Source organism: Taeniopygia guttata, chromosome 26 (genome assembly GCF_048771995.1).
Source record: "Taeniopygia guttata chromosome 26, bTaeGut7.mat, whole genome shotgun sequence".
NCBI lineage: Eukaryota > Metazoa > Chordata > Aves > Passeriformes > Estrildidae > Taeniopygia > Taeniopygia guttata.
The window spans coordinates 2,926,497-2,942,785 of NC_133051.1; the positions used below are offsets into that span (position 1 = coordinate 2,926,497).

The following is a 16,289-nucleotide window of genomic DNA, read 5'->3' on the forward strand; positions in this document are numbered from 1 at the left end:
AGCGTTCCCACCGTCTCCAGGGAAATGCAGGAATTGCCAATTCCACGCGTTTGGGATAAAAGTGGAAATGTTTTGATGGAGATGTGGCATTCCCACTGTCCCCAGGGAAGTGTAAAATAGCCAGAGGTAGCTTGAAGCGGGAATCACCAAATCCTGATGTTGGGATAAAACTGGGAGTGTTTCAGCACAGCTGGGGCATTCCCATCATCTCCAGAGAAATTCAGGAATTACCAGTTCCATGTGTTTGGGATAAAACTGGGAGCGTTTCACAAATGGGACATTCCCACCATCTCCAGGGAAATGCAGGGATCACCAATTCCATGTGTTTGGGATAAATAGCAGAGTTTTGACATGTCTGGAGCATTCCTACTGTCTCCAGGGAAATGTGAAATATCCAGAGGTGATTTGGGGCAGGAATCACCAATTCCGTGTGTTTGGGATGAGCTGGAGAGCGTTTCCATATCATCAGGGAAATTAATCTCCAGGGAAGTGTAAAATATCCAGTGGTAACTTGGAGCAGGAATCTCCAATTCCACATCTTTGGAATAAAACTGGGGGTGTTTCACATTCCCACCAGGTTCAGGGAAATGTGAAACATCCTGGGATCATTCCCTGCTTTGGGAAGGTGGAGTTGGCCGTGGTGGGGGGAATTGGATGTGGAAAAAACGGGTGTGGAATGTGGCTGTGGATATTCCTGAGCCTCCTTTGCTCCGGGAAATGCCTCCAGGAGGGTGGGAGCCTCTGGAATCTGGTGGGAGCCTCTGGAATCTGGTGGGAGCCTCTGGAATCTGGTGGGAGCCTCTGGAATCTGGTGGGAGCCTCTGGAATCCAGTGGGACACTCGGGACGGGCGTCCCCGGGTGTCCCCACCGAGTACCGATGAGGGGACACCAGGGGCTCCCTCCAGAGCCTTTCTGTTGGCTCCGGGTCCTTCCAGGGCATATTTTCCTCCAGGAATGAGAATTCCTGAAGGAAAAGGAAATCCTTTTCCTGCCTCTGTAAGAGGGAATGGGGCCAATCTGAGGGACACGAGGACCCTGAGCTGTCACAGGGGCTCGAGGGGACAAAATCCTCCATGGACATCAACCACAAGTGGTCAGGAGCTCCCACCCATTCCCAGAATTCCCAAGAATGGGAGGTGCTGGTGGTTTTTTGGGAAGCACCAGGCGCTGCTGAATGCTGGTGGGAGGAATTTAATTTGATTTCCCAGCAGCTTGAATGAACAGGAATGGGATGAGAGGGGCACGGGAGTGATGAGTTTTCCACCTCGGTGTAGCAGCTCCTCCTCGGTGCAAAGTTGGAGTAGGGAATCAGGATTTAAATCATTTCAAAAGGATCTTTCTTTTCCAGTGCTGGGAATGTGGGCAGCTCATTCATTCCGGATATCGTTTGTAAATTCCGGATATTATTTGTGAATTCTGAATATTTGTCAGTTTGCAGAACTGGGCAAAGAAAATCCTGACATTTATTTTTGGGAAAAATCCAAGCAAACAAAGATCTGTGGGGTTTGGAGCCTCCAAGGGCTCCATGCTGATGATTTATCCAGCTCTGGAAGTGACCTCAATGAAATCCCAGTGGATTTTCATGGATTTGAGCTCCCCTCAAATATCCCCACATCTCTTCACTCCCAGACCTTGGAAAATCAAATCGTTCTCTTCCAATTCTCCTTGGGAAAAAATTGCTGTAGGATCAGAGAAAAATTCCATCCCAGGAGTCTCCCAGATTCCTTTAAAAATTTGGGAACTGAGGCTTTAATTTCCCATATAAAAAATTCTTCATCCATAAAGTGTTGCAAGGGGACGAGGTCGGATTTGTCCCAAGATCTTGGATCACCTCTGCCTTAATCCCTGAGCTTGGCTCCTTCAAAAAGCCTTCCCAAGATCCTGAAAAATCATGGAATGGGATGTAGGAGGAAAATGGGAACGTTCCAGGGAGGGATGGCCTTAAAGGGATTTTACAGCAGGTTGTGCTCTTAAAAAAAAAAAAAAAAATTATTATTATTATAATTATTCAGCAGATTGTATTCTTAAAACATAATAATAGTAATAATAATAATAATTATTATTATTATTACTATTTCATCTCCTCCATGCCTTCCTACATCATTGTGCAGCTGTGTCCATCCCATGGGAAAAAGCATCTGGAATGCAGAATTTTTGTAGTCAAAAAACAGAAAAAAAAACCCCAAAAACATTTTCCCCTCCAAATTGCTCTGATTTTTGGGTTTTCCCAAAGATTCCAAAGAGAAAAACATTCCAAGGAAATATTTTCTCTACTATTCCCACACTTTTAGCTCTTCCCATTCCTTGGAGAGGGAAATCAGCCCCTTTTCCTGCTGCTCCTCCTGTGTTTGTCCTGGAAGGTGCCGCGCTTCGAGTGCTTTTGGATCCCTGCTCCTGCCTGTCCTGTCCTTGCTGATTTCTGGGAATTCTTGTGTTCCCCGCCCTGTCCTGTCCTTGCTGATTTCTGGGAATTCTCGTGTTCCCTGCCCTGTCCTCTCCTTGCTGATTTCTGGGAATTCTCGTGTTCCCTGCCCTGTCCTCTCCTTGCTGTTTTTTGGAAATTCCCCATGCTGCCATCCTTGCTGTTTTTTGGGAATTCCCTGTATCCCCCATCCTGGCTGGTTTTTTGGGAATTCCGCGTGTCCCTTGTCCTTGCTGATTTTTGGGATGTCCCCCACCCTGTCCTATCCTTGGTGGTTTTTTGGGAATTCCTCGTGTCCCCAGGCCTGGATGTTTTTTGGAATGTCCCCATGTCCATCCCCCACCCTGGCAGGTTTTTTTGGGAATTCTGTGTGTCCCCTGTCCTTATTGGTTTTTGGGATGTCCCCATGTCCCCCACCCTGTTCTATCCTTGGTGTTTTTTTGGGAATTCCTTGTGTCCCCAGGCCTGGATGTTTTTTGGGATGTCACCATGTCCCCCACCCTTTCTGTTTTTTTTGGGAACTCACTTGTCTCCCACTCTATCTGCTTTTTCGGCATTCCCATGTCTCCCACTATGTCCGTTTTTTGGGAATTCCCATGTCTCCCACTCTGTCCGTTTTTTGGGATGTCCCCATGTCCCTCACCCTGTCTGTTTTTTGGGAATTCCCGTGTCCCCTTCCCACGCTGTCCCCGCCTCCCCGGCGCTGCTCACGGTGTTTTGTTCAATTGCAGAGAAGTCCCATAACGAAACGTCTTTAGGAAATTCCCCCGCCATGTACCGCGGTGAGTCCACGCTGGCTTTGGGAGTCCCGGCTTAACCCAGTCCCGCCTAACCCCACTGACCCCATTCCCTGCCCGTGTCCCTTTGGCTGTCGCCATGTCCCCATCGTGGCCTCACTTTGCCAAAATTTATCGGCATAAATCCACCCAAGCCACCACAAAACCCCACAAAGTTCCCCATTTCTGCTGAGCGGGGTTTAAATGAGTTAAGCCCAACTTGGGAGGTTTGGGGTTTATAGGGTCTGCCCCATGTGGCTGAACCGAGTTTAGTCCCTCTTGAGCAAAACTCAGGATTTAAATATCAGATCCTCATCCCTCTCTTCTGTGTCTCCAGAAGAACATTTCCAGTGTGAGGATTCCTGGGATTTCCAGCTGAACTCAGGCAGGGATAAAAAGAGGGAAGAAAAAGAGGAATATTTGGGTTTTCCTGAAATCCGGGTGATTCCTGTGCAGAGAGGTTGGACATGAGCTTCCACAGGTTCCTGCCCTTTGCTGGGACAGGAAATTCCCTCTGGGTTCTGCCTCTGTTGGGAGAATCTTATGCCAAAATCTGGGCAGGGAATTTCTTCTGGATTCTCTGCCTGTTGGGAGAATCCCATGCCAAAACCCTAAATCTGGGCAGGGAATTCCCTCTGGATTCTGAGCCTGTTGGGAGAATCCCATGCCAAAATCTGGGCAGGGAATTCCCTCTGGATTCTGAGCCTGTTGGGAGAATCCCATGCCAAAATCCTAAATCTGGGCAGAGAATTCCCTCTGGATTCTGTGCCTGTTGGGAGAATTCCATGCCAAAATCTGGGCAGGGAATTTCCTCTGGATTCTGAGCCTGTTGAGAGAATCCCATCCCAAAATCCTAAATGGTGCTTCAGGCACAAAAACCCCAGGATGGCTGCCCTGGGAACGGGTTGGAATTCTCAGGGATGTGTTGGGGTGACAAGGGCAGCCATCAGGGATTTTGGGGAGCAGGAGATGGGGCTGGTTTGGGAATCCTGGCAATGCCACCACCTCTCCAAAGCCACCATGGATTCCAACTGCTCCCAGATCCGGAGCTGTCCCGGACAGGATTCACTTCCTGCCCTTCCTGCTGCTTTTGGGGCCGGGGTTGTGCGGGGTCAGCTCCGGGAATGTCCCTTGCTGTCCCCACAGTGTCCTGGAGTGAAATCCCTGCGGAGCTGGAGCTTCCTCGGGGCTTGGCACACTCCAGGGCACAATTCCCATCCCGCAGGGACTTTTGGGGACAAGGAGGGCGTTGCCAGCTGGAAGCAGGGAGAGCCAGAGAAGGGCGGGATGTGCCAGACCAGGGCACGGCCAAGGGAATTGGGATCCTGGCATCGGGAGCAGGAGGGTTTGGATGGGGGCTGAGGGCCTGGGAAAGGCTCAGCAGCAGAATCGGCCTGGGAGGAAGTGCTGGAATGGGCTGGACAGTCTGGGAATACTTGGAAAAATGGGTGGGAAAAGGAATCATCAACAAAATCAGCTTCAGGGGGAGCAGCATCAACCACCTGGAAGGGAGGGGACAAGAAATAGGACAGAGACAAAGGGAATTCCAGTGGAGAGTTCTCCTGGGCTTCTGGATTCCCCGCTGGTTATCTTCATTCAGGGAAATGGGATCTTAAGGGTCGCTCCATCAGGAAAATGGGATTTATCTGCACAATCCCATTCTGTCCCTCATTTCGTGGGTGCACAGGAGAAACTTCCTGCTGTTTGTGTTGTAACATTCCCTGGAAAACTTCCTGGCTCCAGAGGGTTCCAATCCCCCCCTCCCACCCCTGTGCAGACCTGGACTCCAACCCAGGCCTTAATTAACTCAATAATTAATGAACTGGGGGTAACAGTTCTTCCCCTCTGTCCTTTTCCTTGTGGCTGCCTCAGTGTTCCTCCCGGCTGGGAATGTTGGAGCTTTGGATGTGGAGAGGGATGTGAATCCCAAGGATTTGGGGTGCTGGGGGGATTTGGGGCTCTTGGCTGTTCTTCCTTGGGGTGCAGATCCCCACAATCCCAGCTCTGCTCCAGAGGCAGCTGGAAAAGGGGTCTGGAAGGTTGGGAATCCCATTGCCAGGACGTTCCTGAGCTTGGGAATGGGGGATCTGCTGGTGGGGACATGGAGCAGGGAGATTTGTGGGATACTTGTCCCAAATTCCTCTCCGGGGCTGGGATAACCACAGGAAGTGTCACCCACCCTTTGTCCCCAGTGCTTGGAGTGATGATTCCCAGAATTCCGTGGGCAATTATCAGGGAAAAACGATCCAAAAGGATAAATGGAACATTTAATTAGCAGAATTTCCCATTTTAAAGGAATTCAAACCCTGTTTTGTCCCATTTCCTCTCTTTTTTTGGAAAACCTGAGGCTGTTTGAGCCTGACTGGGTGGACGCTGAGCAGCTGGGATGTGTCAGGATGAGCACATCCCTGGAAAAGAGAACTGATGGGGGAATTTTAGATGGGAAAGGGACAGCTCTGGGGGGGGTGAGTCAAGTATTTCTGGGATGTTTCCAGTCCACAGCAAAGCTTGGGAGCAGAATGAATTTTTAAGCTGAAATAAACAGCCCCAGGATTTATTTTTCCAGCTTGGATCCATCCAGAGGGATGAGGGAAAACTTGACTTCCAGCTGGAACTTCCACATGCTCAGAGCCTCTGGTTTGGAGGGAATTCCTGGCTGGTCCCTGTTAGAAACAGCAAAATATTTATTATTTATTAATTTTATTTATTATATATTAATTATTATTTATTAATTGTGCTGTGCTGAGGCAAAAATCCGGGTTTTTTCCATGCAGTCCTTACATTCATTAAAGCCAGGAGGGTACTAATTAATCTCCCTGATTTTTAATTGCCATCATTAATACAGGCTTGTAAAATCCGGCTTGCTCTGCTTAGTGTTTCCAGTTATCCCATGGGATCCAGAGTGGGAATAAATCCCGATCAAAGCCAATCTTGGCAGATAAAAGAGTGAATTCCCACTTTTCTTGTTTGGCGGGAGAAGCTCCCGGTTGTGGTGGAGGTTTGGGAGTTCTGCCCTGGGATGGGCTAAGCTGGTTTAACCGGGAATGAGACTTTCTCCGGTAGCAGGGATGCGGACAGACCCGGAGAACTCGGCTTTTTGGGATAAAGTCGGGATTTTCCTGCCCTGATAATCCATTAATCCATAACTGACTAACTGGAATCGCACCCGGAACCTGTGGGAGCGGTGGGATGTGGGTGTGGAACCAATCCCAAGGATTCCATGGATGAATCCTGGGGTTGGATTTTCCTTCCCTAAGGTGGGAATTCCAGGAAGAATCCTCATCCTCACTCCCCTCCTCCTTTCCCTGCTGCAGCTCTGGAAGTTTCCCAAAATTCCCAAAATCGCCCCATTCATTGAGCTAAGGAAGTTTCAGGGCACCGGGATGGTCTCTCCCCATGGATCACTCCAGGATTTTTTGTGTCCCTGTTCCGATCCCATCCCACCCCTTTCCTCATCCCATAACTTCCATCCCTGCTACTGCTGCTTTCCCGCCCATCTCATCCTGTTTTGTCCTCACTGATCCAGATCTAGGTCAATCATTCCACTCCTTAATGGAATTTTTTCCATGAATAATTAATTTTTTCCCCCTGCACAGAGGCCTTCACTGTGTGTGGATCCAAAGGGAATTGTCTCATGTCTTCCCTTTGTTTTTTTTCCCATTAAACTTCCCTGTCCATCCCTAAATGGGTGATTTTGGTGGCTGAGCTATCCCTTTCCAAGGGGAATCATCCTTCCAGGCCTCCAGGAAAGCTGGAAAACCTCCTTGGTGCAGCTGGAGCCCTGGGGATGCTCCGTATCCCGGAGAATTCTATGGAAAAGTGGCTCTGGGTCTGAACAAACCCTTTCCGTGCCTGTTTTTCCTGCTGTCCTTCGTTATATGTTACATCCATCGACATTTCCCAATTCCGTCTGATTCCAGCCCATTTTCCAGAGGCAGGGAGGGCAGGAAAAGCAGGAATTGATGGAATGGGGACCATACCCAACACTCAGTCCCCTCTGCTGCTCCTTCTCTCCCCTGCCTGTCAAACTTCCTCTCTCTCCCCTTCTTTTTTTAAAACCCCAAATTCATTTGGAGCCCTCCTTCCCTTTCCATGCACCTTCCCCAGGTGAATTCAGAATCCCGGGATGGCCGGGGAGGTGACACCTTCCGTGAATTCCCAGACACTTTTAAAAGAACCGTGTTCTGTTTTCTTTTTTTTGTTTTGTTTTGTTTTGGTTAATTTTTGTTTGTTTGTTGTTTTGTTTTTGTTTTGTTTTTCCTTCTCCCCCACTGATTCCAGCCCGAGGGATCACGGAAACCACTCCCAGCTTCATGTATCCCTACGGAACTTCCAGCAGCCAGATGGTGCTCCGAGGGGTGGATCTCCTGCTGGAATGCATCGCCTCTGGAGTGTATGTACCACGGAGAGGGCGATTCCCAGCAATTCCCAGCGGGATCAGTGCAAGGAATCACCCCTGGATTGGGAAAAATGGATCATTCCCTCCTTTTTAGTTGTTAACAAAGCTCCCATAACCTGCTCGATGGGCAAATGGAAATGCTGAGGTTTCCAGGTGTCTTCAGATCCTTGTCCAAGGATAATTCCCAGCCACTGGTTTGTCCTAAAATTTGGGAATTTCCAGGAGCTCCTCACCACGCTGTGGGGGAGGACATTTGTGTCCCCCCGAAGTGTCCTGGTCTCGTGGTCCAGCCCACACCATGATCAGGGATAGGCTTTGAGGTCCCTTCCACCATAAACCATTCCAGAATTCCATGATCCTGGATTCCCAGGAGGATCAGGTGGAGAACACCATTCCTGACCTGCAGGTCCATTGTTTAGAGGCAGTGGTGGGAAGGAGGGTGGTGGGAATAAGGGTGGCCCACCAGTTAGATCAGATCTTCCCCCTGGGTTTTAGTGGTTCCCAGGATGGGAATTTCACTGTTAGGAATCCCAACTCTTTATTTGGGAGTCATTCCCTAGCCTCTGGAAAAGCTCTGATCTGCTCCCCTCTCCTCAGACCAGCGCCGGACATCATGTGGTACAAGAAAGGTGGAGAGCTCCCGGTGGGCAAAACCAAGCTGGAGAACTTCAACAAGGCCCTGCGCATCTCCAACGTGTCCGAGGAGGACTCCGGGGAATATTTCTGCCTGGCCTCCAACAAGATGGGCAGCATCCGCCACACGATCTCGGTGAGAGTGAAGGGTACGTCACCTTTACCTTCCCTCTTTGGGTCCCGGCCGCCTGGAGCCGGGAGGGGACATTCATGGAATGCTGGAGGGACAGCGGGGCCTTTCCCTGGAGATGGGTCTGTGCTGCGTCTGCGTTCTTCAGGGAATCATGGAATGGGTTGGGTTGGAAGGACTTTAGACATCACCCAGTTCCAGGACACATTCCATGATCCCATGTTGCTCCAAGCCTCATCCAACCCAGCCACAGATGGAGCAGCCACAGCTTCTCTGGGAATTCCATCCCAGCCCCTCCCCACCCTCCCAAAGAATGATGCCATCCCAATATCCCATCTAAATGTTCCCTTTTTTGAATTATATCTTGTCCAAATGGCCCCAAAAGCAGCGGGAGATGGAATCCCACTGATACAAATTTGTGTGGCCAGGGAGAGGAAAGGGGTCTCGCCTCCTTCACCGAATCCTGGGAAATCCACTCGGTTTTTCCATCACCTTCCACCCCTGGGGAGTGTTGGAGGGAGGAATTTGGGGTGGTGCCCCTGTCCCTGTGTCACCGGGCCGGGGCTGTTTTCCAGCTGCTCCCTACTGGCTGGATGAGCCGGAGAACCTGATCCTGGCCCCCGGCGAGGACGGCAGGCTCGTGTGCCGGGCCAACGGCAACCCCAAACCGTCCATCCAGTGGCTGGTGAACGGAGAGCCCATCGAATGTGAGTGCGGGAGAGACTGGGCCTCCCCCTCCAAAATCCCTGCCAAAATCCCAGCCAAGGATATCCTGGCTGAGCGTGAACCAGAGTGGCTTCCTCCTCCAAAATCCCAGCCCAAATCCTACCAAAATCCCAACCAAAGGTCTTATGGCTGAGCAGGAGCCAGAGTTGCCTCCCCCTACAAAATCTCAGCCAAAATCACACCAAAATCCCAGCCAAGGGTCTCATGGCTGATCATGGGCCAGAGTTGCCTCCTTCTCCAAAATCCCTGCCAAAATCCAAGCCCAAAATCCCAGCCAATGATCTCATGAGTAAGCATGAGCCAGAGGTGCCTCCTGCTGCAAAATCCCACCAAAATCCCAGCCAAGGATCTCCTGGCTGATCATGAACCAGAGTGGCTTCCTCCTCCAAAATCCCAGCCCAAATCCCAGCCAAGGGTCTCATGGCTGAGCATGAGTCACAGTTGCCACCTTCTCCAAAATCTCAGCCAAAATCCCACAAAACTCCCAGCTAAGGATCTCATGGCTGATCATGGGCCAGAGTTGCTTCCTTCTCCAAAATCCCGGCCCAAATCCCAGGCAAAATCCCAGCCCAAATTCCAGCCACGGATCTTCTGGCTGGGCATGAGCCAGAGCTGCTGGTGGTGTCCAACACCCACGTGGGCCTCCACGTGAACCCCCAGCTTGTCTGGGATGCACCCAGTCCACCCAGTGGCTCCTAGTTGTGGCTGTGGAGCTCACATACCACCACCGGGATTGAACTGGGCTGAGCTGGGAGGATCCTCCATGATATTATGGGGTGGATTTTCATTTGGAATTGAATTGAAGGACTTGTCCTTGTTTTGAAGCGTCTCCCCCCAACCCGAGCCGGGAGGTGGCCGGGGACACCATCGTGTTCCGGGACACGCAGATCGGCAGCAGCGCCGTGTACCAGTGCAACGCGTCCAACGAGCACGGCTACCTGCTGGCCAACGCCTTCGTCAGCGTGCTGGGTGAGGCTGCGGGAATGGGAGCTCCCAAAACTCAAATTTCCGTGGAATCTGAAGATGGCTTGGGTTGGGAAGGCCCTTAAAGCTCAGCTCAAAAGTCATCTTAAAAGGGTGGATGCAGCTCTTGGTGCCAAGGTGGTGTTGGGTCATAGGTTGGACTTGATGATCTTAAAGGTCTTTTCCAACCAACCTTTTTCCAGCCAGTTGGTTCTGGGATTCATCTAAAATTCCACCCTCTTGGAAGGGTGGGGCATGGAACCCTCCACTGTCCCAGGGCGCTCCAAACCCTGTCCTACCTGGCCTTGGACACTTCCAGGGGTATCCAGGGGCAGTCACAGCTTCTCTGGGAATTCCATCCCAGCCCCTCCTCACCCTTCCAGCCAGGAATTTCTTCCCAATATCCCACCCAGACTCTCCTATTTTAGTTTAAATTAATTCCCCTTTATCCTATTACCATATTCCCATGTAAAAGTCGCTCTCCCTGGTTTTTCCAAGCCCTCTTTTCCCTGCTGAAGTTTTCCATGAGTTTTCCCCTTTGCTGCTCTGAGGGAATGCACAAAAGCACCCAGACTTTGGAGTGGGAATCCATTGCCATGGATTCACACCAGGCAAAGACTGGGCAAATCCAGGGATAATGAGGCTGGAAAGAGAGGGAAGGGGAGGTGAGCAGGAATTGAGAAGCTCTACTGGGTTTTGAAAGTGCCAGTAGGAAAAGTGAACCAAAAAAAACAGGGAAAAAGCTGGAAAAGAGCAGCAGAATCAATATTTCCTCCTTCCCCATGGCTGGAATTCTGGTGGTTGGCAGATGTTCCCCCCCGGATCCTGGGCCCCCGGAACCAGCTGATCAGGGTGATCCAGAACAACAGGACACGCCTGGATTGTCCGTTTTTCGGGTCCCCCATCCCCACCCTGCGCTGGTAAGAGCTGGATCCCACCCCGCTCTATTCCAAGGGGTGGGAAAAGGGGGGGTTTCCTGCTTTTCCTTCCCTTCCAACAGCACTTTGTGGTGTTGGGAGGTTTAAGAACGGCCAGGGGAACACGCTGGATGGAGGCAACTACAAAGCCCATGAGAACGGGAGCCTGGAGATGTTCATGGCTCGGAAGGAGGACCAGGGAATCTACACCTGTGTGGCCACCAACATCCTGGGGAAGGCTGAGGCCCAGGTCCGCCTGGAGGTCAAAGGTAGGGGCACGGAGGTACCAAAATCTTGGATCTTCTGGAAGTTGCAGCAGAAATAGTTGAGGTCAAAATCTTGGATCCTCTGGAAGTTGCAGCAGTAGTTGAGGTCAATGTCTTGGATTATCTGGAAGTTGCATCAGGAATAACCCTTGAGGTGAAGGGGGTTGGTTGTGGCTCCTCTGATCTTCCAGCAGGTCAGAGCTTGGAGCCTTAAAATGGTGGAGATTCCATTTTAATGTTGGGAAAAGCCAAGGCTGGGAATGGTGAAAGGGTTTGGGTTGGGTGTCAGGCTGGGAGATGCCTTCAACAACGCCACCACTGACCCCAAGTGTTCCTCAGGATTAGCTGAGGACAATAAAACATTTTTGGAATTGTTTTTACCCCACTCAGCAAATCCGGCTGCTGACTCCAAAAAATCGGGTTCTTTTAAAGGCTCAGCACGAATTAATGACTCGTTAAATTAATTTATTTGTTCAAAGCTGGACAAACACCCCAACTGTGCTTGTCCTTCCCAAGTAACCCTGCTCTCCGTTGAGTCCTGAGCCAAGCCCCACGGTTCTGGGACATGAGCCTTTGTGACCTCCTGCAGACCCCACCAGGATCGTGAGGGGACCTGAGGAGTTTGGGACACAACCCCTGACCCCACGCAGACCCCACCAAAATTGTGAGGGAACCTGAGGAGTCAGGGGTGTTACCCTTTGTTTGTAGCCCTGTGCAGACCCTTTCAAGGGTTGTGAGGGACCTCAAGGAGTTTGGCACTTAACCCTTGACCCTGTGCAGACCCCACCAACATCATGGGAGGACATGAGAAGTTTGGGGCATAGCCCCTGATTTCATGCAGACCCCACAGGGATCATGAGGGGTCCTGAGGAGTTTGGAATGTGACCCTTTGGTTGTGACCCCATACAGACCCCACCAGGATCGTGAGGGGCCCCGAGGACCAGGTGGTCAAGAGGGGCACCATGCCCCGGCTCCACTGCCGCGTCAAGCACGACCCCACGCTGCGGCTCATGGTCACCTGGCTCAAGGACGATGCCCCACTGTACCTGGGCAGCAGGTCTGTGCCCAAAAATTCCATCAATTTCTCTCCCAGAATTGTTGGATTTTTAGCAGAACATTCCAGGAGTCCCCAGGGATAAATATTGAGTTCCCACCTAAATGACGTTTGATGTTTTTGCCGCTTTTAATCTCATTGGCTCCCTCCAGCAATTCCAGCTGATTTATCAGTAAATCCAGACTTTGCTGTGGGTTTTATTCCTGGGTATTTTAGGACATCTTGATAAAACCTGGGAATTCATAACGAGCCACTCCTGAATTAATGTTTCTCTGCTGCGGCTGGCACAGCTTTAATTTCCTTTCTCTACCTGACTCCTTTTTCTTGTGAGGCAAGATCTGATCCCAGGGCACGAGCCCAGGGTTGGCTGTTGTCCTAAAAATGTGATTATTCCCCAGATACACCCCAGGGCGCGCGATTCCTTAGGAAATGAGCTTTCCCAGAATAACCCAGCACATCCTCAGCTGATAAAACTTCCAGACCGGAGATGTTCTCCTGCTCTGGCTGGGTTTCCAGCTGGATTTTGTCAGGGAACATCCAGCTTTCAACACTTCTACCTAAATATGCTGGGGCAGAATTTTGGGATGTTGTTTCCTTGAAGGATGAAGAAGGAAGAGGATGGTCTGACGATCTATGGTGTGACTGAGAAGGACCAGGGCGATTACACGTGCGTGGCCAGCACGGAGCTGGACAAGGACTTGGCCAAGGCCTATCTCACCGTGCTGGGTAAAGCCCCCTGACCCCACAGCTGAGTGGTTGGCTTTGAACAGGACACCCCAACCTCGAGGTCAGGCTGGAAGGGGGGTCTGGGCTCCAAGGCTGTCCCTGGATGCTCAGGGAGGTGCTGGCAGAGCAGGGGTTCCGTTGCCGCAGGATTCGCTGCCTCGTCTCGGATGATGGCGCTGAAATGCTGCAAAAACCCCTGGGATTTGACGGTAAAAAATGAAACAGGAATTGTGGCACACAGCCCAAAATATCCCCAGGTGGATGTTGAAGATCCATGAGAAAAGTCCTAAATTTGGGGGTGAATTTAGTGGGGTGTTGGGATGCTGAGCTATGGGATTGGGGCTGAGCCAGCTCCTCCCCCTTTGTGCATCCCCTTTGCAGCACAGGGAGGGACAAACTTCACCCCATTCCCCATTTGTGTCCCTGCAAGCTCTGCTTGGCAAACAGGGATTTATCATCCCCTGGCCACTTCAGGTTCCCAGGAATGCCACAACCTGCCAGCGCCCCTCCACAGCTGGAACAGGAATCCCAAATCCCAAATAATTCCCCTGGGGTTGATTTATTTCCCTTCCTTTCCCCTAATGGCTCATTAACCCCACATCAGGCTGATATTTCCCTTTTGCTGTCAGTTACGAGTGTGGGTGAATAATGGAGGTCTCTGGGGGAAGGATATTCCTGCTCTGCTTCCCAAACTGGATAAATTCCCGCTGAAATCTATAACTTTATGTTTGCCAGGTGCTCCTTTGGCCTCCCAAGCTTAAACTAACCCGATTTAACAAGCACTGTCTTACCTTGCAGCCATCCCCGCTAATCGGTTGAGAGATTTACCCAAAGGTAATCGTCACTAATTCCTCTCCTTCCTTTTATTTCCCACCTTGGTTTTGGTTTTCCCTCACCAGTAACTCCAAGAGAAATGGGTGGCAGCTGGAAAACAATGGGGGATGATGCTTCCAGGTGGTCCTTGAAGGAGCTGAAGCTCCAAGTCCTTCCCAAGCTGTCCTCAAAGGAGCTGATTTTTCCAAGTCCCATCCAAATGGTCCTTGAAAACCCATCCAGATGGGTAGAATGCTCCTGTTCCATCACATTTTGTGTTCCACGGTGGCAGGCCCTGAGTGCAGGAATCACTTCACATGTACTTGAAAATCCTGATGGGAAAAAAAAAAACAAACCACATGGAGTCCTCTAATTTTTACCTGGAATTTATTCCTGTTGTTGCATGTTGCATGAGCTGGTCCTTGTGATCACATTTTTTAAAATGGGGAATTCCTATCAAAATTTCTTGTTTCCATTAAGGTTTTGTGTCCTTTATTTGCTGTTCATTTGCATTTCTCTGTGTAGGGTCACAAATCCCCCTAAACCAGCCCCTGCTTCTTTTCCCACCTTTTTTTTTTTGGGTTTTTTTTTTTTGGTTTTTTGGGTTTTTTGGGGTTTTTTTTGGGTTGCTTTTTTTTTGGGAAAGGGAGGATTTCTCCTGGGAAAAGCAGGATTTTTCCTGGGAAAGGCAAGATTTCCAGGCAAGACACTGTCAGAAATGACCACATTTTTATTTTAAAAATCACTCCAGTCCCCTAAAGAGCTGCAGGACGTGGATTGTGCCCTGGAGCACATCCTGCCCACAGGGCTGGGAGAGGTGGTGGGAACTGGGACTTGCTCCTGGGACAATTCCAGCCTCATTTATCCCATTCCAACAGAACGACCTGACCGGCCCCGGGACTTGGAGCTGACGGATCTGGCCGAGAGGAGCGTGCGGCTGACGTGGATCCCTGGCGATGACAACAACAGCCCCATCACAGGTCTGTTCCCTGTCCCCAAAATCCCTGTGATGGAAAATCCCTTCCCATCCAAACCCTCCACCCACCTCTTCCTGCTCTTCCCAGACTACATTGTCCAGTTTGAGGAGGACCGCTTCCAGCCGGGAATGTGGCACAACCACTCCAGGTATCCCGGGAGCGTCAACTCGGCCGTGCTGAGCCTGTCGCCGTACGTGAATTACCAATTCCGGGTGATCGCCGTCAATGACGTGGGCAGCAGCGTGCCCAGCCTGCCCTCCGAGCGCTACCAGACCAACGGGGCACGTGAGTTTTTCCCAGGTTTTTTTGTCCTTGGAATCCACCACTCTCCATGGAGGCTCTTCCCTCGATCCCAGGAATAGGTTGGCAAGGGCGGCTGTGACACAAAATAACTTACAGAAGCAGGTTAGGTGTAAAAGGAAAGAAAAAGAACTTTAAAAAGCAAACTTTATTTTCTGACTCTGTTATGTATACAACAGTGAAAATGGCAGTGGGTTGGAGGGTGAAACTGTTGCCTCTCCAACCACACTGGTCAAACCAACAGTCCATCAATTCTCTCCACTTACAAGTAAGAATGCAAAACAATCAATATTTGCATGAAAATGTGTGAGAAAACTCAGTTGAAATATGTAAATAGCAGAAGGTATAGGAACTTTTAGAAGAACTTTCAAAACTCTCAAAAGAACAGGGTGACAGGCGTCGGGGGAATTTTCTGCATGGAATTCTCAAGCCTGTGGGTGATGTCCTTCAGAGCAGCAAAACACAGAGTTTTATACAGAAATCACTCATTTATTATAGAAAAAACTCATTTTCCTTCTTTTCTCTAAAGGGAAGATTCCTAAAGGAATCCCTTCAGACTACAGGAAGTTTGGAAATCTGTAGGAAAATCAGACTCAAGTGCAAATATTGTTAATTATTGGCTCCTGTTAAAGCTGTCGGGGTGGTGAAGCCCTGGCAGAGATTATCCAGAAAAAACATGTGTGCCCCTGGATACCTGGAAGTGTCCAAGACCAGGTTTGATGGGGCTTGGAGCAGCCTGGGATAGGGAAATGTGAAATTGGGTGATTTTAAGATCCCTTCCCACCCAAATTCCGTGACAAAAGAACAAAACAATCTCCAATCCACAACCAAGATTTGAGTTTGTCTGCGCAGTGCTTTGTTGTGGAACATTTGGGAAAATTCCACACGAGGAATTCTCAGGAATCTCAGCAGTTCTGCTGCATTTCTTCCTTTACCCATTCCAGGGTGATTGTTGGAGGATCTGCTGGCATCTAGTGTTGGCTCCCAGCAGTGCCCGCTCTGTTTCAAAGTGACAAACTCTGCTCCATCCACAATGGTTTCCTTTCAAAGATTTAGGACATTTAGGGGACAAAAAAAAGCCTCCAAAATAAATGGCCTGGTTTTCCAGAGGACTGAGAGTCTTGTGTCCCATTAACCTGAATGGGAACTTCTGGAAAAATCAGGCCATTAACTTCTGCCTTGGAAG

General features: G+C 50.1%; 1 protein-coding gene across 21 annotated transcripts in view; it reads left to right on the forward strand.

Annotated features, from left to right (window-relative positions):
- NFASC (neurofascin) overlaps nt 1-16,289 on the forward strand; it is an 81,619-nt gene that overhangs the window by 24,078 nt on the left and 41,252 nt on the right. For 10 of the 21 annotated variants that reach the window (XR_012052017.1, XM_072918693.1, XM_072918684.1 and 7 more), the window contains 12 exons: nt 3,155-3,205; nt 7,481-7,592; nt 8,196-8,380; nt 8,937-9,068; nt 9,913-10,056; nt 10,859-10,970; nt 11,070-11,236; nt 12,143-12,290; nt 12,889-13,013; nt 13,812-13,847; nt 14,705-14,806; nt 14,891-15,088. Coding sequence is in view for 20 of the 21 variants with exons in the window: in XM_072918693.1 (XP_072774794.1) it covers nt 3,155-3,205; nt 7,481-7,592; nt 8,196-8,380; nt 8,937-9,068; nt 9,913-10,056; nt 10,859-10,970; nt 11,070-11,236; nt 12,143-12,290; nt 12,889-13,013; nt 13,812-13,847; nt 14,705-14,806; nt 14,891-15,088 (1,512 nt within the window). In the remaining variant the exon portion in view is untranslated. The remainder of the gene's footprint in view (nt 1-3,154; nt 3,206-7,480; nt 7,593-8,195; nt 8,381-8,936; nt 9,069-9,912; nt 10,057-10,858; nt 10,971-11,069; nt 11,237-12,142; nt 12,291-12,888; nt 13,014-13,811; nt 13,848-14,704; nt 14,807-14,890; nt 15,089-16,289) is intronic. The other 11 variants (XM_072918687.1, XM_072918686.1, XM_072918701.1 and 8 more) reach the window with 2 other exon arrangements.